This window comes from Lontra canadensis, unplaced genomic scaffold (genome assembly GCF_010015895.1).
Source record: "Lontra canadensis isolate GAN:19392208 unplaced genomic scaffold, GSC_riverotter_1.0 scaffold18, whole genome shotgun sequence".
Lineage (NCBI taxonomy): Eukaryota > Metazoa > Chordata > Mammalia > Carnivora > Mustelidae > Lontra > Lontra canadensis.
The window spans coordinates 16,208,095-16,233,307 of record NW_022631012.1 but is presented as its reverse complement, the minus strand read 5'-3'; the positions used below and the strand labels follow the sequence as shown (position 1 = coordinate 16,233,307).

The following is a 25,213-nucleotide window of genomic DNA, read 5'->3' as shown; positions in this document are numbered from 1 at the left end:
TAACTATTAAAAATAATGAGGATCAGTTGCATGTGATTTAATGATGTACAATTCAAACTCTACTTTTTCCTAAAAAATAAAATGTAACATTTGTCAGATTTTAAAGTTATTACACTGAACTGCAGGGTATAGATTTTTTCTTAGCTTATGTAAGTTTTTCAGAAAGGAGGGAAATAATCTCAGATAATTTCACTCTAGGAATCCATGTTTGTTGTGTTTTTAGGAATTCAAAGTGCTATTAACACTTCAGAAAACATATATTCTCAAGTTCTTAGTAAGCAAATAAAGTAAAAAATTATATTATAACTTTGCAAACATACTCATGCAATGATTTGGAATGTTTTTCTGTAGATAAAATTTCTGTTTAATTTAAAAAAAAAGACTTAATTTTTAAGTAATCTCTACACCCAATGTGGGGCTCAAACCTACAACCCCAAGATCAACAGTTGCACACTCTACCAACTGAGTCAGTCAGGAGCCTCTGTTTAATCCTTTTTTATTCAATTTTTTTGGAGACCAATGTCAATCTTGAAATGCAAATAAGTTAAAAATATTTTTCTAGCAATTAATTATTGTATTGGAATGCTAATAATAAAAAATACCCTAAAGGATTAGTTTCAAAGAAGTTCCAAAAAACGAAGTTAAATACATCAAAAAAATCTCACCTCTTGTAAAATTTTTTGTGCATCTTCTTGTGTTTCAAAAGTGATGAAACCATACCTAAATAAATATATTAATTATTTTCTTAGAACATTGTATTAGAGTTATATTAAAATTAAATTTCTTTTTAAGAATGGGCCACTGTAGGAATGAGTGGTTTTCTATGGGGCACCACCAAAATTTAAGAGAATCCTTCAGAGCATAACACTGTCACCTCTTCCTAAAGTCGGGGCACTAAGAGGAAAAAAAAACCAAACAAACCCAGGATCTTAAAACAGTTTCAGATCCGAGCTATATACAAAGCAGGAAATTATGAAGGATTCATGTTCTAGCTTACAAATTAGGATATAATAAATTGTAGTACAGAGCAATAATCCCTTTTAAAATAATAGAAGTTTAGCTTAAATAGGAATCAGAGTAGGAAAAAAACTTTAAAAAAATAAAAATTTCAACACATAAAAATTTTTATATGGGAAAATGAGTATACAGATACATTATTTATTATTAGCACATATAAACTGATAATGCAATTATTAGTGTTTTTCAAATATAAATCAATTAAAAATGTGTACATCCTAGATTTTATATCTGCTTTTCATATATAATTGTTACCTTCAGAGTACAATTCGTATAATATTCAAGATACAAATACGTTATGTATGCAACATCCAAAAAGCCAAAGTAGACAAAAAGATACGAAAGAAATAAAAGGTATATCCCCTCAGCATAATTTCAATTTAGATAATTTAAGGAAACTAGAGTAGTGTTAAATATCTTGACTACTATTTTGATTCATAATTACTCTGTTGTATAAAAAGTTTATTTTTTTAACAAAGGAATTTCTTCTTCTATGTGCCCAAACATTGAACAAGGGCTAATATTTTTATGCTAATTTTTTGGTAGAACTCATACACCACCCAGTGGAAAAAGCATAAAATACAGTTTACATCTGTATGTGTTTTTCAATGGTTGAAAAAAGGATATTACCAAAATATTGGGAATTCTATTAACCATATAGAAGAGGTACAATCTCACTTCATCCTAATACTGTTTGTCAGTCTGAGGAAGTATCTCAATTGCTTAAAAATAACCTCTCTGCAGAATCCCACCTCTTCCAAAGTGCTTATCTGACATACTTAAATGAGATTTTCCACTAGGATAATTTTCTATCCACCTCACTGGTCCTTTCTCTTATGTCTATTCATGTATGTCCTGCCTCTCCTTCAAGAAAACAAACACAGTCCTTCACTGATCTCCACTGTCTTACCCATTTTCTTTAACTTTGTTGTCAAACTTCTTGAGTACACCATGTAAACTATCTCTTTCTTCTCTGAAATTTGGCTTTTGCTTATATCAAGCCACTGAAACTGCTCTAAGGTCATTAGTGATTTTTAGACAAATCCTACTGATTTCTTCCCAGTTTTCATTCTCTTTGATTTGGCAATTAAAAATCATTCTCATTAAAATTGTATTTCTCAGGTTAGTTCTCTAGGTATCTGAGGCAAAACCTACAGATATTCCTTTGTGTCAGCTTTTTTCAAATAAAGCTTTCTCTAGTTTAAAGCAAGCATACAATTCTAAAAGTACCTGATTTCTTTAGCTTCTGGTTCCTTAGCTGCTGTACATTACTCAACATTAAATGCTTGCTACCTAACATTGAATGGCCCCCTCAGCCCATGCAAGAATAACTTCCCAACAAATTAAGGAATGTTACTATGTTACCCCTCCCTCCAAAATACACACACCCACACGAAATGGAAGATTAAAGGTAAGAAGAAAAGAAGAGGGTATGAAATTTCTCTTTTTAAAAAATGGAATCAAAGTAAGTTAGCATATAAAACCTAGTAATCCAATAAAAACACAATTGTTAATTCTATGTACTTTCTATAGTGATACTAACCCTTTGGACACTCCAGCTCTGTCATTTACAATCTTCACTTCTTTTACAGACCCATACTGGGAAAAAAATTTTCTTAAATCATTTTCATTTGTCTAATGGCATAAAAGAAACACACAAAGAATATTTTTAATTGCTAAAAAATGAAACAAGTCTTATGCTTGTTTTGGAGACAGAAAAGATTATAAGCAAATAGTAATATGAATATAAGAATGTCTCTTAGCATTAAAACAGTACACAAACCACTAAGTTCTTAGAATCAATGTAAATACATTGATTTATGCAGTAATCATGTTGTTAAAACTAATCAATCAATAAAAAATTTTTAAGCTGAATTACTTTTAACTACAAAGAAAGTACACTAATATTTAAATAAATTCTTTTTGGTCAGTTTAAGAAATAATTTAAATTAGGCACTGCTGTAACCTATAGCAATAGCATAGTACTATTGGTTCTTTTGGCCCAGAGAGGCTCACGATTATGGCAGTGGAATTAGGATGTTGGTATGTACCAGTCCCTCTATTTTAATCAGCTGTCTCCATGAGAATAAGGTCTTAGGAAAGGAATATATTTCCAAAAGTACTTGAACTCAGTTTGTGATACCAATGAAGTGACTACAAGATTTAAAGTTTTTAGATAGTTTATCTGTACTCAAAATTCATTTTGGCTAAATAATGACATTATGATTCAAAATAAAATAAAATCTGAGTCATTCAAAATAAAAATCTGAGTCATTATTAGACTATAGTTATAGTTACAGACAAGATATTTACAAAGATGGTTTTAATTGAAATAGTCTCTTAATAGACTCATATCACCTTTTCCTAGAGTAGTCACAGTAAATTCACTGCAGTTTCATTTTCTGGCTCGGGTATAACTCTGTCATGGGGAACTTTAAATATCTCTAGAAAAAAATTTTCTTTAGATACACAGAAAAAGACATGCCCAATAGTAGGGCTATGCCTCTTGAGTTCCTCTGCTACCTCACTACTTACATACATCAGCAGCTTAGTTGATAACCTAAAGCTGCTAAACTGGATAACAAATCCCGAGTTAATCTAAGAATAATAAATATTCTTATTTCAATAAACTGAAAATGGAATCAATGCCAGAACAAGAATTTTTATTAGAGATTTGAATGCAAATTAATTCAAACTGTTCTCTGATAGAAGAATCACAAGTTCAATTTTGCGACTCTATTTCTTAGTTGAAAAATAAGGAGACAGAAAGTTAAGATGATTAATTATGAAGAGAAATGGGCTATAAGCTTCTAAAAAGAATAATTTTAAAAAGTTTGACACAGCTTCCTACTACAGTAAACTATTTCCTTGTTGGTAATTGTCTGGTTTTGGAAAAGGAGTAAGTACCAGGGAGGGAACCCTAGCAATTACCTGTAAACTATAACTGCACTGTAACAATGGCTTCCAAAGTTCATAATGTAGTTGACAGAATTCAGTAACCTAGAATAATCTAGTCATACAAATGCTTCCACTTATTGAGGATTTATTTTAAAAATATACTGTTTGTAACATAAATAAATTCTGAACATGAATAGTCAACTTGAGTATTTATGGTCAGCTATTATTATTTTCCACAGAAACAAAAATCTTTTAAAAAATAAACATTTCATTAGAAATAATTTTTCTTTATTTTTAGTGAACCAATCACATACTTGCTTAATAATCATTATTCTGACAAATACAGTAAGCTTAGTTGATAACCTAAAGTATAATATTTCTCTGGAGCAGAAAAAAAAAAATTTCATCCAAATTGTAAAAGGCTGATTACAGGGAAATAGTAATAAATTTCATACCCTAATGGCACAAGGATTTTTTTAAATTAGGAAAAACAACTATGCCTGTAATTTCCAGCATATAAAGTGGAAGCTTGGAAATGCTTCTATATATCCACTTGGAAATAAGGATATTCTACTTACAATAGCCATGCAGGGCTTTCCCATAGGCGTTTACTACTACCTCCCAAATAGTGCTGCGAAACACCTAACAACAACAACAACAACAACAACAACAACAAACTAAGCCTCTCTGAAACAGTGAAATGGCCGATTACATAATTAAAATATATTAATGCTAAGATGCTTTATTCTGACAAGGCCACAGGTCTTTTATTGGTGACCAAATTCTGAATTAGGGGGCAGAAAGCAATTTGTAAAAGATGTAAGTTCAGGAGATTACTTAGCAGGAAATTGAGAATAAAATTGGGATAAAGAAACAGGATTTCATAGGACTAAATTTTGTGGTTTTTTAAAAGTATTGAATCTTTTTTTTCAATTATAGTCATGCATTATTTGGTCTATTGGAGTACTATGTAATAAAATATAATTAGTATGGTACGGTGAAATAAAGAATATGAAACTATGAGTTGGAATACTGTGATTCTAGTCTTCACTCTGTCACTAAGAAGCTAGGAGCCTACAGATATGTCAATGAGCCTCAACCTCCTTGTATGTGAAATTGGACAATTACATATGTTCTATTCAACCTACATTGTTATTGAAAAGATTCTTTATAGTAAGACAAGGTAAAACCTAGTAATCATTATGCAATTAGTAAATAAGATTATTCTTGCAGTTGTACCAAGTACGTCTGAGAAATAAAGTAACTTCTAATACAAAAAATACATTACATTGCATGCATAAATAGGTACCTTAAAGTCAATTCCTCCTACAAAGATGCGATTAGGGATCACTGTTCCATATCTTGGGGCACTTGTTGGGTTATTCAAAGGCACAGGTGACACAGGATTAGGGGATGGAGATAATGAATCTGTTTGCGTCTGATTTGATGTTTGCTGTAAAATAAAATTCTTTTAAACTTTTAGCATTGGGTGTAAGTTTTGATGCAGACTGAAAACATATATCCATCAAAAAGATGAGTTATTTAAGCAAAATGTAGTATTTTAGACTTTAATTTTATGCTAATATTATAAAGATTATAGTTAGAACTAATACTTTTTGGAGCAACAAAAATATGGGAAATACAGAATCTGTTCCACTACAGAGAAAATCTTAAATATTAAAATATATTATTTAAGTATACTCATGTTGTTATTAAATATACTATTTAATTATTATAAATGTTGAGGAATATTAAATTCAAAAAGACGTTTGAGAAAGAGAAAAGCAGCCCAAGACATCTGGGGACTGGCTTGGTTCTGGTGGTGGTAGGAGTTGGCCTGGAACTCACAGGAAGGTGTGGCGTTCTCTTCTTAACAGACATTAGGCAAAGTTACTCTGTGATTGTGATGGATCACCATAAAAAATACACCATTCCTTAACCATATCTGAACCCTGACAAAAACAAAAGCATTGTCCAAACCACAAAAATGACCAAACATCCTTCTATCCCGGCTGATATGTGTAACTGCTCCTTCTTTATCAATCACAGATTTGGCCTCCATCTATTTTTCTTAACCTTCTAAATAAAAATTAACATACCCAATCATAGAATTACTCCCACTTTCTGACAACATGTACTTCAGAGTAAAGCCCTTCTTCCTTAAATATTCTGTAAAAACAGCTTAACACATGCCTAAACCCCACAGTAAATTCTTTTCTAACATCCTCTTACTTAGAGGCTCCATGATGTATGCTCTTCCTTGTGTCAACAGTTCAATGGACGCAACATTACTTAACTACAGGTATGTTCCTGGTAGTCTTTGGCTAAAGGGCACTGATGAGTCAATAAACTCTGACATTCAAGTTCGCCATATTTAGCTCTAAAGTCACATTTTTAAATTTGAAGATCAAACTGATTTTGTAAAAAAAAAATAGTATATACCTACAACTCATAGGTATAAATCTGTATACTAAAGAGCTGAGCTCAGGGGTGCCTAGGTGGCTCAGTGCCTTCGGCTCAGGTCATGATCTCAGGTTCCTGGGATCGAACCCCACACTGGGCTTTCTGCTCAGGGGGAAGCCTGCTTCCCCCTCTCTCTCTGCCCGCCTCTCTGTCCACTTGTGATCTTTCTATCAAATAAATAAATTAGATCTTTAAAAAAAAAAGAACTGAGCACAGTACATATATGTTCACAATGCTAAGCTGGGGGCCTAATTTAGATTTTAATAAATATAAACATGTAAGCCTTTGTACAGTGGCAAGATGGTAGACTCTTAATGTATATATGAAAAAAAAAACAAGACTTGAGAATAGGATTTTGAAGAGAAACCAATTTAAGCACTTGCTAATTACTCTCCTTCTGGGAACACTTAACAGACTTCTGAGACGGTCTAACATACTAAATGAGAGCTTCAAAAAGCTTGCAGTTCCTAATATCAATTCTCTAAGAAACAAACACAAGAAAATTAATCTCTAACTTAGGTAATGGAGTTGTTCTTTTTCATATTTGCTCTCCTCTCTCACTTCATTGGCCAATAAAACCATAACTCCTAATCTCTTCAAGATATACTGAGAAATGACTAGGCCAGTAGTGATTATGGGACTGTAGGCTGGACCTTATTGGGCTCTATTCTGCATCTAGTACTAAGGGAGGGACAAACAACACATATTCCCTAATAGGAGAGTTCATAAAGACACCTATTAAACCACAAAAAAGTTGTCCCATTTAAAAATTGCTATGTTGTAGTTTCCATTTAAAGAAACTGGAATCCAATCATAATAGCATGTTCTCTAGGGAATGACTCTGTAGTGCAAAGGATGGATGATCTGGGGATGCTTAGTTTTATTTTTCTACCAGGTATTTGCATTGCTAGAGATAACAGCACAGCTCTAGTAGATATAATCTTGTCTCTGTTTAGAGAGTGTAGAAATTATCTATTTGCAAAATTAAAAAAAATCAGTCTTTATGAAATTTTATTCTTAAAAACAAAATGAGTTCAACATATGAACTTGTTTTCCAATTTGTTTAAAGTTAATTCCATTATTTTTTCCTTGAGAGAGATGACGTGAACAGAAGTGAAAAGAGTGCTTTATTTCCTACATTGAGAAACTAGTTAAATGATACCCAGAAAGAAAAAAAACATCAACTTTTCCAGCCTATTCACTTCATTCTCCAGTTTCTAAGACTCCTGCTGTACTGTGAGTTCCAACTGCCTCATTCTTCTTATCACTTATCACTTTCCAACATGCTATATAATTTACTTGTGTTTATTGTCTATCACTTTCCACAGTAGTGCAATGTTCATATGGGAAGGGATTCTGTTTTGCTCACTCAGCGTCTGAAGTAAAGCCGGTACGTAGGAGGTGTTCAATTAACATTTGTGGAACAAATGAATAAACGAATGAATCATTTCTTCCTGCTCATGATATCCCAATCATTAGGCTGAGGTTTAAGAACATGCCATTAAAATAGCCTAGAAAATTTTTTCTAGGCAACAGGGTTCAAGCAGAAGCAACATCTGAATTCCTTCGAGAAGGCTAGCAATTCATGGAGTTGAACAACAAAGAAAGCCTCAGATTCCACTGGCAATAATTTTGCAAGTGTATGGCAAGCACTTAGGTAGGTGCCGTTATTTGGTTAGAAGTAAGGGTTCTTGGCTTAGCAAAACTTCCAACGCTAAATATTAAGAATTTCTCCCTAAAGAAACGTGCCCTTACTGACTTCTTCCCTTGAGCATTAACCTCGGAATCTATCATCCACTTTGCCAACGAAGACAACAGGAAGAGGGCGGGCTAACCGTCGCGGTCACAGCCTCGGCGCTCCGTCCCCTCCGAGGCCAGCAAGCCGAGGCGCTGGGGGATATGGCCGCGGCGACAACTTCCTCGGGTTCTCGCGGGTCATCGTGAACTTGGGCACTGACACAAGGATCCACCCCCTCCCCACCAAAGTGCGGGAGGGAAAAGAAAGCCAGCCAGCGAGAAATTTTGTCCCGCAAGCCCGCCAGCAGCAGTGGCGGGAACCCTCAACGGCCCCCGCCCGGCGTCGGCCTCGAGCGCTGGCAACCCCTCGGCCGCACGTGGCGCGTGCTGATTGGCTGCCGGCCGGATGGGGTGGGGCCCCGCGGCGCCTGGCGCCGCGCCTGCCTCGGAGGCTTAGGCCCCTCAGGCCTTACTGGCTCCCCGCCCCCCTCTACCTGCCCCCCACGGGGCCCTGAGGGGCTCCAGAGCGCACAGGGTGTTGGAGTGTCTGGGTCGGTGGTGGGCCACGGTGCCCCTCCCCTCCCCCCAGGTCTCTCAGGCCTTCCGGTCTCCACCGAGACGCGGCGTCCGCCGCCCTGGCAACCCCTCGCGGTGGGCGGCTGTGGGAGTCCCGCCGCAGCGAGCGTCGAAGACGCCGCGCAGCCCAGTTTGGGCGGGAAAGCTGTTGCTCCGGCCCAGCGCCGCCTGGGGCGCGGGACCCGGCCGCCCGCCGACTCCCGAAGCCTCCCCGCCTTTTCGGAGGTCCCCCGGCCAGCCTACACCCGGCCCAGGCCCGGCGGTCCCGCCTTCCCGACCCCACGACACGACTGGACGGGGCCTGCAGGCGGGCCGCTCTTCGCGGTGGTCGACGGGGCATCCTGTCCGCGTTTCTTCCCGACAAAATAGTGGGCGTCTGGGCCCTCGACCTCAGTCTTCAGCCCCTCAGGGCCAGAGTCCGCGTTGCTCCTTACCCGCGCCATCCCGGGGCCGGAGGCCCTGCCTGCTGTACTCACCGCCCCGGACTCGGTCTCCATCTTCCTCCACGCGCTTCAAAAAGCGAGGGCAAGGAACGGAAACCCGAAGTCTGAAAGCACCTTCACACCACGGAAGCAACACCACGTTTCCCGACAGACACTCCCCCTGGCGGCGACGGCGGCACTAGCAGCTGCAGGGGCGCAGGCTCGGACCCGGGGCCTGAACCCGCCACCCGGGGGGGTGGGGAGGAGCAGCGACGTCGCCTCAGGCGGCGGGGCGGGCGGGCGCCGCAAGCCGGGGAGCGACGCGGGCGGGCGGTTTCGGCTGTGGCGGGCGTCGCCGAGCTGGGCCGTCTGAGGGGAAGAGCGTGCGGCAAGCCGGGGTGGGCGTGGGGTGTGCGGACGAGGGCTCGGCTCAGGGGCCACTGTCGCCTGCCTTCGGACGGCTGGCGAGGAGAACGCGGACGGTTATGCAAAGCACCATGCACTGCGCGCCTCCCTCTCTTCTCCCCTTTGGGGGAAAGTCGGCGGCTGGGACTGGTGGGTGACGTGACCCCAGGCTTTACCAAGGAGCACGAGGCCGGCCGAGGGGCGACTTCGCGAGGCTGGTGCGGGGCGAGGAGGGCGGTTTCCTGAGGCAAACTCTGACCCCTCGGGCCTGACGCGCCAAACTCGGGGACTCCCGAGCAGCCTCGGACTCCGCGCTCGCACCTGCTGTCGCCGTCACTCATTCCGGCCGGCGGGCGGGGCAGCGCGGGCGACTTGGCTAGGACCCGCCGTGCAGCCCAGTCTGGGCCCCGGCGCAGGCCGGCGCCCCTCGCGGCTGCCGCGGGCCCCTCGCGGCTGAGCACTGCCCGGCCGCCGCGACAGCCTCGGGATCCGGTCGGCGACGGGGCCGCCGCGCGCGGGAGAGGATGAGCACGGGGCGGCGCGCCGGGAGCGGCTCTGGCCGCTCAGCCGTAGCCGCGGGACCGTCTTGGAAGGACGAGTTCTTTGCCAAGGTCTGTGAAAGGCGGCCGAGAGTTCCACACGTCGCCGCTGTAATACGCAGTGTTATATCGTACGCACATACAGAAGACATGCATGGGCGTCACGAAATATATAATCGGTCCAAGTAATCCCAACTAAGTAAACGTGCGCGGTCGTGCTGACGGTCGTTACCTCTACCATGGACCGAGCCTTCAGTCACACGGCGATTAAGTCCACTCGGTCAAAACCTAAAGCTTTCAGAGATTCAACCCTGACAAGAATTCACGAGCTTAACCATGTTGACACGTATTTTAAAAAAGTTGGTGGCGACACTTAAAATTTACAGTAGTAATGACCTCTGTCCTCTCATAACAGTTTGACTTTGCGTTATTCTACTTTCAAGAGAAAGACTTTAAACATATGCAGTATCACTCCATTAATTTTTTTTTTATTTTTTTAAAGATTTTTTTATTTATTTGACACAGAGAGAGATCACAAGTTCACTCCATTAATTTTTGATATGCTTTTACATCTTTATATTATTTACCAAAAATAGGAAGTATAAGTTCTTTCATTCGATTCAGTTCAGCTAAAGCATCCTAAAAGTCATTATACATTTCTGCGTGCAATTTAAGCTCATTGCAGGTTTTAATTTCTGTGGAAACAGAAAACACGAACCTATTCAAATTAATACTCATATTGTAGAGCAGAATAACTTCTCTGTTCGATAATATTAAAGCTCATCTTTGGGTTTTTTTTTCAATAATATTGATGGATTTGAGTGACTATTACTATCTTCATTTTTTGCTCAAGTCTTTTTGGACTGAAAACCTTTATTTTTAAAGACTGCCTTCACCACAGTAGGTGTTCAGTCTGTGACACGCAAATAATCAACTTAATTTAGGGAACAGTGGCTGTATTTCAAGGCCCAAGATGGTAATTCTTTGTTCTGCTTCTAATTCTTTTTTGTTTTTTTTAAAGATATTTATTTATTTATTTGACAGAGGGAGAGAGCACAAGCAGGCAGAGCAGCAGAGAAAGAAGCAGGCTCCCCATCAAGCAGGGAGCCCATAGTGGGGCTCAATCCCAGGACCCTGGGATCACGACCTGAGCTGAAGGCAGTCGCTCAACCAACTGAGCCACCCAGGCGCCCCTTCTTTTTTAATTCTTAAAGCAAAAGGATATTTTTGTTTTAAAACTTGGGTAAATCATGTAAAAGTATACAATTCAACTAGTAGACATTTATCGTGCTATTACGTGTGGTGCCTAATGTTTGATGCTATAAGAGAGAAGATCAAAGAGAAGAACTGAGACTCTTGGACATGGTGATGATGGAGAGGGATTGGTGAGGATGGTTCAGAAGTCTCAAGTTTCAAATCCTGGAGATGTCATTGACAAAGATAAATATAAAAGTGCAACCCATAACAAGATCAAATCTTCAACTTGAGTTTTTTTCAACCTAGAAGGGGAAAAAGGACTAATTGCTCAAAATAATAATTATACCTAAATGTGCTTGTAGTTAATAAGACACAAGCAGAATAAGGTAAATGATGTATGAACTGTGATCAAAGATTTTGTAGGAGTGCAAAGGACAGCATCATGGAGCACAATGTCTAGAGCTGGGTAAAGGTATCATCAAGGCTGAAATTCTGGTCTGGGTGGGAAAGTGGGAGGAAAGATGTAGAGCTCCTTTTATCTACCCAGCACTAGACTAGGCACATTCTTTTTTAGTCTTCTTAGTTACCATTCCTTTTGTCTGGAAATCTGAACCTTAGAGAGGTGAAAGTGACTCATGTAGTTACATTGCTGGTAACTGGTAGATGCAGTTTTCAAAAGTTGGTTCTATTTGACCCCATTGCCCATGCACTTTCACTCCGTGATGTTATTTATACTGTGGTAATAATGACTTAGAGTTTTATTCTAGAGACCTTTGCAAACAGAAGGCCACTGAAGGTTATTGAATCAGGAAGTTATATAATCAGAACCAAAATTTAGAAAGATAGCTTCAGACCAGAGAACAGTTTTTAAAGGACAGGAAATAGAGAATTGAATTAGGAGCATACAACTCTAGTGAAAAATAATGGGGACCTAAACAGAAGTGGCAGCTATGAGAATAAAATACTGGGAAAGGGTTAAGGAGAAACCAGAGAAGAACTGAGACTCTTGGACATGGTGATGATGGAGAGGGATTGGTGAGGATGGTTCAGAAGTCTCAAGTTTCAAATCCTGGAGATGTCATTGACAAAGATAAATATAAAAGTGCAACCCATAACAAACTGCAAACCTAATGTCCCATTTGTTTATATTTTGTGGTAGCACCCCAATGTTTCTCATCTTTTCCCTTCACACAGTCAGTTAAGGGCATAGTTCTTGTTTCAGGGAATTATCAGAACCTGCCTTACCCCTTGCTTGCATTCCCTTACTGACAGGTCTTCCATTACTTCTTATTGACTTTTCTATACACTGATTCTAACTCCTAATAATCCATTTTAGGCAGCTTTTTTCTCAATAACACTTTGGATGTGTTCTCTAGCTTATAGACCTAGGTAACTATTTGTGGGCCTCCTATGGACCAGGCTTTACTTTACGGGAGTGGATATGGCAATGGTTCTTGCTCTCCAGCAGCCTGTGGTCTATCTAGCGCAAGAAGGAGCTAAGTAAGTAGAAAGTTTATACACTCAATGTGCTAAGTGTAGCAGTAGAAGAGTTTCCAGGTGCAGAGACAGGGGGGTGACTAAAACAACATGAAAAGGACAGGTTTAGAAGATGCCTCTGCTTCCATTTTATTTCTCTCTTGTTCCCATGTCTGTTAACCTATTGTTGTATTTTGGAGGATGATTAGGTGCTTTCTTCTTCTCTATGCTGGTTAGATATAAATAGGAAAGATGAGGGATAGGAGTTTTAAAAAATCTGTCTTAAGGAGCAGAGAGTCCAGTTCAGATTTCCTTTTCCTGTATGGAATATAATACTTACATTTAGAGAGGATATTATAGAGATGATCTAGATTGGAATAGTGAGTGATTTATTGGAAAATTCCTTATAAAATTGTTTTATTTGTTTATGTTGTTTATTTTGAGCAACTACTTAGACACAGGAGTATACAATATAGAACTCACTGTGCAGCATAAGGTAGGACCTCAGTAATTATATATATGGAATAGAGACTAAATGAACATACAACCCTCACACCACCCTCCATTTTATACCCATTCCTTACCATTTTACTCTTACTTCTGAAATAAGAATGGAAAACAGTCATTGTCAGAAGATCTTTTCTTGATTTGCTTACACAAGTATGGTTTAATAATTATACACATATTTTCACTTGCTTTTCAGGGGAAGACCTTGTGGTTGGAACATCCCATCTGCAAAATTCTTTGAACATTCACAGATATTTCCTTAAGAGCAAATAATACCCCATATACAGAAATAAGATCTGTGCAGCAAGGCTTCAGTGCAAGAATGATTGCCCAGAACATATTGTCCAGTAATAGACTCAGTCCTGCAGTGTTTGCCTTGGCTTGGCCCTTTATTTTACCCTTACCTGATCTCACCTTCTGACCATAGATGGCTGGCTTTCTTTTCTTTTCTTTCTTTTCTTTCTTTCTTTCTTCCTTTCTTCCTTCCTTCCTTCCTTTCTTTCTTTCTTTCTTTCTTTCTTTCTTTCTTTCTCTTTCTTATCTCTCTTTTTCTCTTTATTTCCTTTCCTTCCTTCCATCCTTATTCCCTTCTTTCTTCCTATCCTTTCCTTTCCTTTCTTTTCTCACCCCCTCTTTCCTTATCTTTTCCTTTCGTTTCATTTCATTTCGTTTCATTTTGTTTCCTTTCCTTTTCTTTTCCTCCTTTCCTTTCTCTTTCTCCCTCCTTCCTTCCTTCCATTCATCCTTCTTTCCTTCCTGTCTGTCTTTCTTTCTTTCCTTCTTTCTTAGCTTTATTTATTTATTAGAGAAAGAGAGCAAACATGATCAGGGGTAGGGGCAGAGGGAGAAGCAGGCTCCCTGCTGAGCAGGAGAGCCTGTGGAGGGACTCAATCCCAGGACCCTGGGATCATGACCTGAGCTCAAGGAAGACACTTAACCGAATAAGCCACCCAGGCACCTCCCCATACTTTCTTTTTTTTAAGATTTTTTTGTTTTGTTTTGTTTATACAACTGCTGTTTTTTAACCTCTTTCCATTCTTATCTCATCTTTAGATATGCTCTGGGAGGAAAAGGTTTTCCTTGACCCTCTTAGGGTCCCTGGCTGGGTCTGAAAATTAAATTGACAAAGAGTAACAGGAGAAAAGCAAACAAATATTACTGAATTTTTACATGTACATGGGGGCCTTTATAAGGGAATGAAGACCCAAGAACTGTTCAGATTGGAAAGCTTTTATACCTTTTAGACAAACAATAAATTTATGAGTAATTGACAAGATGAAGGAGTTTAGGCTAGAGATAATAAATGGTGAAGAAATAACTAGGAAGATCATGGTTAGTTTAACAAGATTAGTTTGCAGTTTCCTCTGGTGCTCTGTCTTGGGGCTGATAAGAGTCTGTCTCCAGTAAAATAATTTATTTCCTGCCTTTAGGCACACAAGGGGGAGTTTTTCTGTGTTTATTGCTCCTTAATTGCCTTCAACTCATAATAATTCGTAGGTCAAAGAGGCATATTTTAGGGTGACATATCCTGGTTTCCTTCAAAGCAAGAAGTATTTTCGGGTACTATCATGAACCTCTTAATTCATATTTCTCCCACCCACAGGCATCTTGGCAATAGTTCATGTTCCTAGTATCCTTCTATCCATGACATTTCAAACATCTTTGTGTAAATATTTAGTAAATATTTAGTTGTCACTTGTCTTTTCCTCCAGCAACTATGCTGTTTTTGAGTATGTTGCCTTGGCGCACTCTGATCTTTTGAATCTAAGAAAGGCCACCATGTGGTGGTGTATAGATTACTCAACACATAGGGGTGTCTGGCTGAAGGAGCTAGTAGGATGAAATCCAGACCTTAGTGCTCCACTAAGCATATAGCCACGGGGCCCTCCACTCAATGGGAATGCATTTTTCTAATTCATAAAAAGATGTTGAATGGGCCAGTGGTAGCCCTACCTAAACATAGCTCCTGTACTATACGATGGTGTCAAGAAACCCTTGCTCTTGTTCATCATGTTTTACTATCATATTTTCAGACATGGTAACTGTTTGAGATTTGGAAAAATATTCATCTTGGTGAAAGTTGCACGTGGGTTCCTCAGGAAACGTGCTCTGAGATTTGCCTGTAGAAGTTTTGGGGAATCCGAGTTTGGGAAGAGGACCTGAGAAGAGTGAGGGGAGCAGGACTGGGCAGAGCAAGTGGAATTGTGATTTTTACAACAGAGTCTCAGCAATACTAGGATGGCCTGCAGAGTTGTCCCTAGAGACTAGGGTCCCTTCCCTCTCCGCCATACTCTATCCTCATCTACCCATCTATAGACGTTGGGTGCAGGCTGCTCCCAGACAGGAGTCTGGACTTTGGACAAGATGACTTTCTTTGCCTGCGGGAAATTTCTGGAGAGGAATTTAGGTGAGAACAGTCCACATGCCCAGTATCTGGTGGAACAATGGCTTGGTCCTGAAGGAAGATTTGGGCCAATCACATACACAAAATTGAGTTCATAACCATTGAATGACCTTTTCTCTATAAGAGGATTAAACAGGTTGAATTTAGTTTGCTTTTGGTTGAAGGAAAACATGACAAAAACAGAATAACTGAGGAAAAATTCAAACTTGTATTTTTCTTAGAGAGGGTACCTCAGAGATTGCAGGAAGGATGATATCAGGAGCACAGATTGGTAACCCAAGATCTGGTAATCCAGTGACACTGAAAGTTTAGGTTGCACATTGTGTTTAATGATTACAGGCTAAAAACCAGCTTTCTATGAGTTTGCCCTCTGTTGGTTCTTTCTTTTTTTTTTTTTTCTTTTTCCTTTTTTTAGGATTTGATTTATTTATTTGAGAGACAGAGCATGAGAGGGGAGAAAATCAGAGGGAGAACCAGATTCCCTGTGGAGCTGGGAGCCCGATGCAGGACTCGATCCTGGGACTCCAGGGTCATGACCTGAGCTGAAGGCAGTAGCTCAACCAACAGCCATGCAGGCGCCCCCCTCTGTTGGTTCTACGCTCAAGAAAATATTCATATTGGTCATTATTGGAGAAATATAATTAAAGTGCAAAATCTTCTCCCCAGTCAGAAAACCTCTCTATAAAGGTAATAGAGACAGAAACCAGTTTCACCACTGAATAAGCATGAACATTGTGGTGCACATCACAGGCAAGAAATTGCAAAGAAAAAACAAAGAAAGGAATCTCACCCACTTATACTGCCAAGCAGACACAACCCATCATATCACAGATAGTTCATCCTAACCTTTCCTGATCATTAGAATCACCATCTTATTGGCTTTATAGAGAAAAAAAACAAACCTCATGTCTTTATAGCAGGAAGTAGTTTTGCAAACTGGAGTAAGGCAAACATCAAAGTTAGGCTCTTAACTTCTTACTGAAACTGGGAAATAGGGGAACTATCTCCCTTGATGTTTGCATTTTCGAAAAGGTAGTTATTTTTTTCTAAATTTTTATTTAAATTCTAGTTCATTAACATATAGTTTAATATTGATTTCAGTAGTAGAATTTAGCGGTTCATCACTTACATATAATACCAGTGCTCACCACAACTGGATCAGAACAGATAACCCAAAAGTAGACTGAAGTGTATGTGGGAATTAAACATCTGACAAGAAGGATAATTCAATTTAGTGAGAAAATAATAGATTACTTAATGAGGAAAATAAAAGTAGCCCACCATCTTATTTTAAAAATTTTATATAAATGTTTATATACACATATAAACTAAATTAAAAAAATAAAGTATAGAAGGGCCAAATACTTAAATGTTAAAAAAAACCTTGCAAGAAAAGGTAAGAGATTACATGTACAAACTGGGGGTTGGAAGGTGTTTCCTAATGCTGAAAAGAGGAGAGACATATTTATTTATATAAAGATTAATAGATTATATAATAGATACCATAAAATCAATAAACAGTCTGGAAAATATTAAAGCTAAGGAGTTAATAAGGATAACATCCATAATATACAGGTTGGGTTCTCTGAGAAGCATGTGGCATTAGAGATGAAAGATTTATTGGAAAGTAACACATGTGGAGAGAAAAGGGAGAAGTAGGATACAGACATGACAAAAATCTCAAACAGCCCAAGGGGCAGCTGGAACAATGATTGCCTGTTGGAGCAGTCCTGCCATGGTGTAAATGGCTAAGGCCCGTTGACTGGAGATTGCCCAAAGAAAAGAGCTTGCCCTCAGCTATCAACACCTCACTCATTCACTGGCAATGGGCTGCTCCAAGAAGAACATGACTTTGGTTCAAAAGTTGAGGTGAACCCTGAGTAACTGAACAGCTGAAGGCTGTCTAGAAGCCAGAGAGTGAGCCTCTTACTGAAGCAGGATCTGAGGGTGGCCATCTCTGTGTTTGCTATAGAACGCTTACAAACTAAGAAGAAAAAAGGCATTCAGTCCAATGGAAAATTATTCAAGGCACATGTGTATACAGTTTACTGAAGACTGAGTCCAAATGACCCAGAAACATTTGAAATGCTGCTTAGTAATCTGGAAAGTGAAGTTAATTTAACAATGGAAGCTAACTTTATACCCATAAGATAGGCAGAAATTATTGAGAGCTACAATACCTATTAAGGTGAAATGTGGAAATGTTGTGACTCTTTGGAAAATCCATCTAGCATTATCTATTAATATTAAAAATACATATATCATTAGACTCCCAAAATTCTACCCTTGGGAATTTATCTTATGGAAATTAAACAACTGGTTCATACAAATATGTGTGCAAAAATGATAATTACGATGCTGTTTGTAGTGATGAAAACTAGAAATAAATTGAACACCCCAAATAGAGCAATGCCTAAATGAATTATGGTATACCCATACCATGGATTATTTGCAGTCATTAAAAGAATGAATTAGTAGATGTTGTAAATAAGGTGGGGATTCTTACCAGGTATTGTTGAGTGAGAAAAAGAAGATGCAGAATAGTATGTATAAAATATGTCTGCCCACTTCTTTTTTTAGTTAATTAAACAATGACAAACACATACTTTCTCTACACACGTGCATGCACACACACATGAATGTACACCAAGGCTGAAAAATGCTTTTAACTTGGCAACTTAGGTTATTAATTTGAGTTACCTTGCAAGGATTGGGAGGGTCAATGTGGGTGGAGGAGGAGAGAAATGTTCAAGACAGGTAAAAGGAAAAATTATACCAAAGAAGCATGCATTGATCACACTTTTGCACCTTTCTTGCATTGGTGTGTGAGGAAACACATTTATCCTTTTGTTCACATATGTGTAAGAAAGGATATTTTGACATTAAATGTCCGTTCTCCTGGTAAGTTAGTCTCAAAGATATATTGAATAAGAGTATGGCATTTTCAATCGATCACACCTAACAAGAAAAGCAGAAACAGAGGCTTACATAGCTTATAGGAAAGAAATAAATGAGAAAAATATGTCACAGAAATAGAAATAACTATACACAATTTTTGGATATCCAGAAATTTTTAGTTTTTACTAGTTTAGTAGATGCCAGGGATGTTTATTTGCTATATAAATCAAGTAATATCTGGCCATATGGACCGATAACATTGTTGTAGAAAGTATAGAGTTTTCAGTAAACTTATGTATCTGTATTAAGAGAGACTCAGTTATACTACAGTAACACAAGACCCCCAAATCTAAGAGGTAAGCCTCTTAGACATTGCTTTCTTGCTCATGTTATACATCCACTGTAGATTGGTTTGAGCTCTGTCCCTTGCCATTTTCACTTAGGATCAAACCTCTATCTGGTGACCAATTAATTTTGCGGCAGAGGAAAATGAGATCATGGTAAGCATACACTGGCTCTTGAAGCTTCTGTTCAGAAGGGGCTTTGACTCATCTTTGATGGGCTAAAGCAAATCACATGACTGAGCCTGCTGTTAACCAGTTGAAGTGGCATAAGCCCTTCCACAGGGAGGATTAGTGAGCATCTCCATGAGTATGAAGATTGTCTTTAAAATGAAGAGTGTTAATGAAATATTTCCATGTGATTCATACGTAATGGGTGTCCTTAGTGATTGGTGAGTATGAAGAATTAAGATGAGAAATAAGAGGGGTGCCTGAGTAGCTCAGTCAGTTGAATATCTGGCTCTTGATTTTGGCTGAGGTCATGGTCTCAGGGCCCTGGAACTGAGCCCTGAGTAGGGCTCCATGCTCAGTGGGGAGTCTGTTGGAGGATTCTCTCTCCTTTCCCTCTGCCCTTTACCCCACTCTCTCTTTCTAAAATTGATAAATAAATCTTAAAAAAAGAAGAGAAATAAGAGGGGCACCTGGTTGGCTCAGTCAGAAAAACATGCGACTCTTGATCTCAGCGTTGTGAGTTTAAGCTCTACCTTGGGCGTAGATTACTAAATAAATAAATTTTAAGATGCGAAATAAGAGAAAATACTTTTTTTCTAATCAAATGCTATTTTTTCTCACCTCCTGGGTGTACAGATATTTGACTTTGGTTTCAATCACAGACCACACACCATTATTTACATTTTCAGAAAACAAACAAAAAACCTATTTAATCCATATTTTGAAGATAGGAAAAATATGGAAGAGGTAAGATTTTATTTTTTCATATATTTTATTTTTCTGAAGTTTAGAATTTACAGCAGTATGATTATGAGAACTATAATATCTATCAAAAATCAGAAAAATATCTTTTCCCTTAGAAATGATCATCTAAAAATAATGATGTTTAGTATTTTTTTCCTAGCGTTTAAGTATGGCTCATAAGGAATCTTCCAAATAAATTCTATATTACAGTTACCAGTTTAGTTACTAAAATCCCATTTTGGTTAGGAGAAAAATTAAAGAAAGCTCTATGACATCTCATTACACTAAATGTAGTATTGCACAATGTTTGTTGTTTATTATCTTCACAGTTTAAGTTAAATTTTAGTTCTTTGTTGCTGCTTTATATTTGAGATGATCCCTGCAACATGACTTTATCCACCCTAATCTTTAAAAAACAATTGTGACATCATCTGAAGTTTCACCAGTACATTTTATATAGAACAGAGAATGGCAAACATCCCAAGTGCCGTTCAGCAGCTGTTGCTCCTCTACTGTGGATAAGGGAAGAAGTAGTTGTCTCCATGGTGACCTATATGAGTCAGTGAGGGTGGGAACTGGGGGATTCTCACGGGGTTAATGACAGAGGAAATGCTAGCAATCCAGTTTTCAGTAGATATCTGGCCTCAAATGGAATTGTTTTTTTAAAGGACTCACTTTTTTATGGCCTTTCATTTTGTAAAGGGGATAAACTTGCATTATGCTCAACGAAAGAGCTAGGTACCTGAAAACTTATGAGGAACTAAAAACGCCTTACAGAAGAGACTGTACTTTATTTTTGTTTTATACTTCAGAACATGCATTACAATTTTGTGTTTATTTAAATATTGCACTCTGCTTCTTTCTCCCAAAACACTTGAGATAGAATGTAACAAAAGCTTATCAATAAGGTTAACAAAATAAATATAAGACTGAGACAACATGATCAAAGAAAATGAATTAGGGAAAGAAATAACACTCTTCACTTTCTTCCAATGGGTCCTAGGATGCTTAAAAAAGCATTAATAAACCTTATGTCTTGGCATAAATTGGAGGAAAACCCCCTACCACACTCAGATGAATTAGATTTGGGGTATGTACCTGGATGGGGAGAGGAAGAGTCTCCAAACTTATACTTACTCCTGCATTGCAAGTGTCAGGCATCGGGAGTGTGTTTCATTTGAAGAGGTTTCTATTATAACTTCATAAGTGAAAAGATCCAAGTTGTCAACTAAAATAGAGAAAGAAGAGAAACAAGTTTTCATGTGGGCCTCACTGGTGCCATTCTAGGGGTAGATTTCATAAATGCCTCTGTGGTTTCTGCATTAGTGTGGACCATAATGATGACATGAGCTCCATCTTCAGGATCTATGACAGTTAATACATGGAAAATAAATCCAAAATAAATCCAAAGTCAGTTAATACATGGAAAATAAATCAACACTGACTTCCTCTTTTCTTTTATTATTATTATTTTTAACACTGCCTATTTTAAAAAGACATTTGCCTTACACATACAGAATGTTCCCAGATGATTTGCCTGGGGCTCCTTATCCTGTATATTAGCCTTCGGGTCTACATGATTCCTGAGAGGGCAGTGTTAATGGACAGACACCCAAGTATTCTGCTTTCCTGCAGGTAGTAGAAGTTCCCCAACATGGGAAGGAAGCAGTAGCCTTAGAACATTGAAGAACATTGGCTGTAACTAAAGATTTCTTAAATGTAATGCCTCTCATTACTTTGAAGATTTATTAACCTGAGGAATCTAGATCTATTCTAAACAATTTGTAATTTCTCATTTTTGTAGGACCACTATCATGGATTACTTGTACCTTTACATAAAATTAGTTGACTTTTATGTTTTAGTTACTGAAATTTCCTACTTAATTGCTAACATAAGGGACAAAAGAATATCTTTGAAGAAAAAACATTTGAATTTTAAGAACATGTATTTGGTTTTGCTTACCTTTTATTGCCTTCATACATATTTATTCTACTACAATATTTATATTACAAATTACCCTGCAAATTGTTTTCTTGAGTTAACAAATTAAAATGATTACTGTGTATATTAGAGAGTGTTATGACTTAATATAAGGATATATATGACTCAGTTGAAAATGCCACACTCCTATTCAATGTATTTTTGAACTTACCAGGAGAACTGACTTTTAATGTCAAAGTACCCTTTCTTACACTTATGTGAACTAGAGGATAAATGTGTTTCCTCACACACCGATAAATCTGTCAGCTTCACACTCCACCATGATGACATAGAGGTAATGCTGATGTCAAGAGGAGAGGCCATCATGCTGAACGTGAATGGTTCTAGAACTGGCGAAGTGGCTCTTCAGAACAGGTGAAGTCTCTAGGACTTCACTGGACTCGCACCTTCTGAGAGCCTCATCCTAGTTCCATCACTTCCTTTTGGCTCTAACTCTGAGCAAGCTCATTGACCCTTTTGATCCTTACCTTCCTTGTCTGTAAAGTGGAGATCAGAATACTTCATAGAGGGTTATCTGGCATATAGAAAGCAGTTATCAGTTCTCTTCCCCAGCTGTGGTTTTCTGGTAGAGTACGGAAAGTCTTAATATTCTCACAGGATTTTTCCTAGGCCCAGGGTTCTGGGGTGACTTCTCTGGGCTGGAAGAGCTACATTGACAAATCTGCTCATTGATTCTGGGCTAAGTATTTTCAGGTTTGCTGGACCTGGTTAGGTTCGTCAGTTGTCTTTCAGTCTAATTCTCAATTTCAAGTTATTCCAATTTATAAGCATCCTCCTACTTTTGCAACTGCTTGCTTTGGGTCTGTTCTGATTTCTGCCCTAGGATGGAGTTCTAGGATCCCAGAAGATGAGAAGTCCTATAGTGTGGGCAGTGACAGAGCCATTTTTTTTTTTTTAAATAAGAAGTGGATTTTATTCAGTCAGAGGATTGCAAAGGTGAAGATTCCATCTACGGATATTTATTGAGCACCTACTCTTTGCCAGGCAGGGTTCTGGGAGCTGGGGATAAAGCAATGAACAAGGACTTTTGCACATGGAGATGACTTTCTCAATTTTAGTGGGGGCAGAGATAGGAGGTAAGACAGAATATATAAGTAAACAATTCCATGGACAAGACAGTTTATTCATAGTGATGAAATTCTATGAGAGAGCAAAACAGAATAATATGATGTGTGTATGAGGTTGAAAGAACTTGAGATTTGTGATCAAAGGGGACCTTTCTGTGGTGGTTACACTGGAATCACTATTCATTACTGTTATTCATCCTTTCCCTCCCCCTCTCCCCAGCTTCTAATTTGCCAATCAAGTGATTGCTGTCTTATTTGGTGAAAGTTTAAGAAGCAAGAATTGTGGGCGATCTTAATTTGTAAAGGGGCGATTATTAATGGAGGGGTAGGAATGTGCCAATAGTTGCTGATTTAACCAAATCTAGTTAAACCTTTCAGTCTTGGGAATGGGGCCAGAGTAGAATCTGTCCCCAGGTAGAAGAAGATTCAATGGGTGGCTCTCTCTCTTTTTTTTTTTTTAAACTGCAAATATGAGTATCAGGAAAAGCCTACTGAGTTTATACTAGAAGACAATAGTATGAAAGACTAGACTAGGGTCCAGCCATTTTCTCAAAGCAGAATGAATTACATAATAGCCTTTATGAACAGAGGCTCAGAACAAAGGATTTAGTACGAGGTGTGTATGTGTGTGCATGTGTGTGTGCGTGTGTGTGTGAGTGAGAGAGTGAGTCTGAAAGAGAGAGAAGCTGAGACTGTGTGTGTGTGTTTGCCTCTACATAAGGGTGAGAGAGAAGTCTGCTAAAGGAGGGAAGAGGCGAAAGTCCAACTAGATAGCATCTAGTTGAAACAAAAAAATTTGTACACTTTTATGCTATACGTTCTCGCAGCTGCTGCTGCTTCTTTTGCTGCTTCTTCTTTTTTGAAGATCACTGACTTTAAATGTTAATAAGGTGACACTAATTTTAATAGTTTAAAAAACAAATTATTATTTGTATATACAAGCCAATAGGATGGGAAGTCTTTGTAGACAGTATTAATATTGGAGAACAAGATAATGAGTAAGATAACTGCCATTTACATTTCTTGGAGGACAACCCAAGAATGGAATTTTTGTGAGGGTAACAAAGAAAAATGAAGCTCTGAAATAAGCACATAAAGACAAAAGTAAAACATAATAGTAGTTGAATATCAAAGAAAAAAATGATAGCTTAAAATAGGTTATATTTGTGAGGACAGCAAGTAAAGATATTTCCCGTACAAGAGAGGAACAGATCCCCTGAACTAATTAGTGAAGATGAAAGACACGCATGGTTGTTTTAAGTCTGGGGGCCCTTTTACTGTCTTCTGGGGGGTAATAAAGGCAGGTCACTTGAAAAGGAAACTTTAATTGAGTTTCTCTGTCTTTAACATATAAGAGGGAAAGAAGAGATTATTTGCTGTTACAGATGCAGTTCTTAGACTCTCACTAGAGGGTGGTGTTGGTTCTAAAACCAGAGGTTGCTAATCTACAGTACATTCATTACTGGGCTGCATTTATATTTAAAGAAAAGGTAGACTTGAGGTTTCTCAGACTTACCTAAAAGTTGGTAAATGTCAAGTCTGCAACTTCCCAAGGGCCTTAGCCAGCTCTGACTGCTTGCAGACCCAGAGGAGGGAGATAAAGTAGCGGAGATTACAGGAGGAGTTAAGTAGCAGATTCTAATTTCAGCTCCTGCACTAAGTAGTAGACAGGAAACTAAAGCTTCCCAGGCCTTCAACTCCTCTGTAAAATAGAAAGGCTGCCTGAGATGATCCCTTAATCTCCTTGAGTCTCTAAACTTCTGAAATTCTAACAAATTCTGGGTCTAAAAACCTGAAGTATTTCTGATGTTCTTGGCCAGCCAAAGGAATGGGTATCATCTCAAATTATCAAATTATTAATAATTAAAATATTAAAATATAATTAATGCTATAATATAATTAAAATATAATTAATGGTATAAATAAGGTTTAATATAGATTTGGGTATTAAAAAGTATTTAAACGAAATCATCATCTTCTGTCCTGCTATGGAACCTCACAGCCATCTTTTACATCTACCTGAACATTCTGTGGTTAAATTTCAGTGACATTGCATTATCTAAAGATCTCTCTCTTCTTGGTTGCTAACTGGCTGGAAACGAGCAAAATATGTTTATATAGGATTATCTAGAGGGAGGAAGTTGAACCGTTATCAAATAGGGATGTTTTAGGATAGGCTAAATCCCCCACCTCATTTTGTACTTAACCAACTCCCAGCATATCTATGCTCTGCTAGAAGACACTCTCCAGAGGGATTTAGCTGGTTTAGTTGCCCGCTACCCTCGCCTTTTTTATCTGATCCCCTTGCCTTGTTATGATTATTCGCAGTGCAGAATGAACCGAAGATCA

The 25,213-nt window shown here is 38.5% G+C and overlaps 1 protein-coding gene across 3 annotated transcripts in view; it reads right to left on the bottom strand.

Moving 5' to 3' along the window:
- Positions 1-9,350, bottom strand: part of BOLL (boule homolog, RNA binding protein) — a 56,507-nt gene extending 47,157 nt beyond the window's left edge. For 2 of the 3 annotated variants that reach the window (XM_032860149.1, XM_032860148.1), the window contains exons 1-4: positions 9,126-9,350; positions 5,225-5,368; positions 2,561-2,652; positions 666-720 (exon numbers count right to left, since the gene is read on the bottom strand). In XM_032860149.1, coding sequence (XP_032716040.1) covers positions 666-720; positions 2,561-2,652; positions 5,225-5,368; positions 9,126-9,188 — 354 coding nt within the window. In that variant the 5' untranslated portion in view covers positions 9,189-9,350. The remainder of the gene's footprint in view (positions 1-665; positions 721-2,560; positions 2,653-5,224; positions 5,369-9,125) is intronic. The other variant, XM_032860150.1, reaches the window with a different exon arrangement.
- Positions 9,351-25,213: the final 15,863 nt, after the last annotated feature.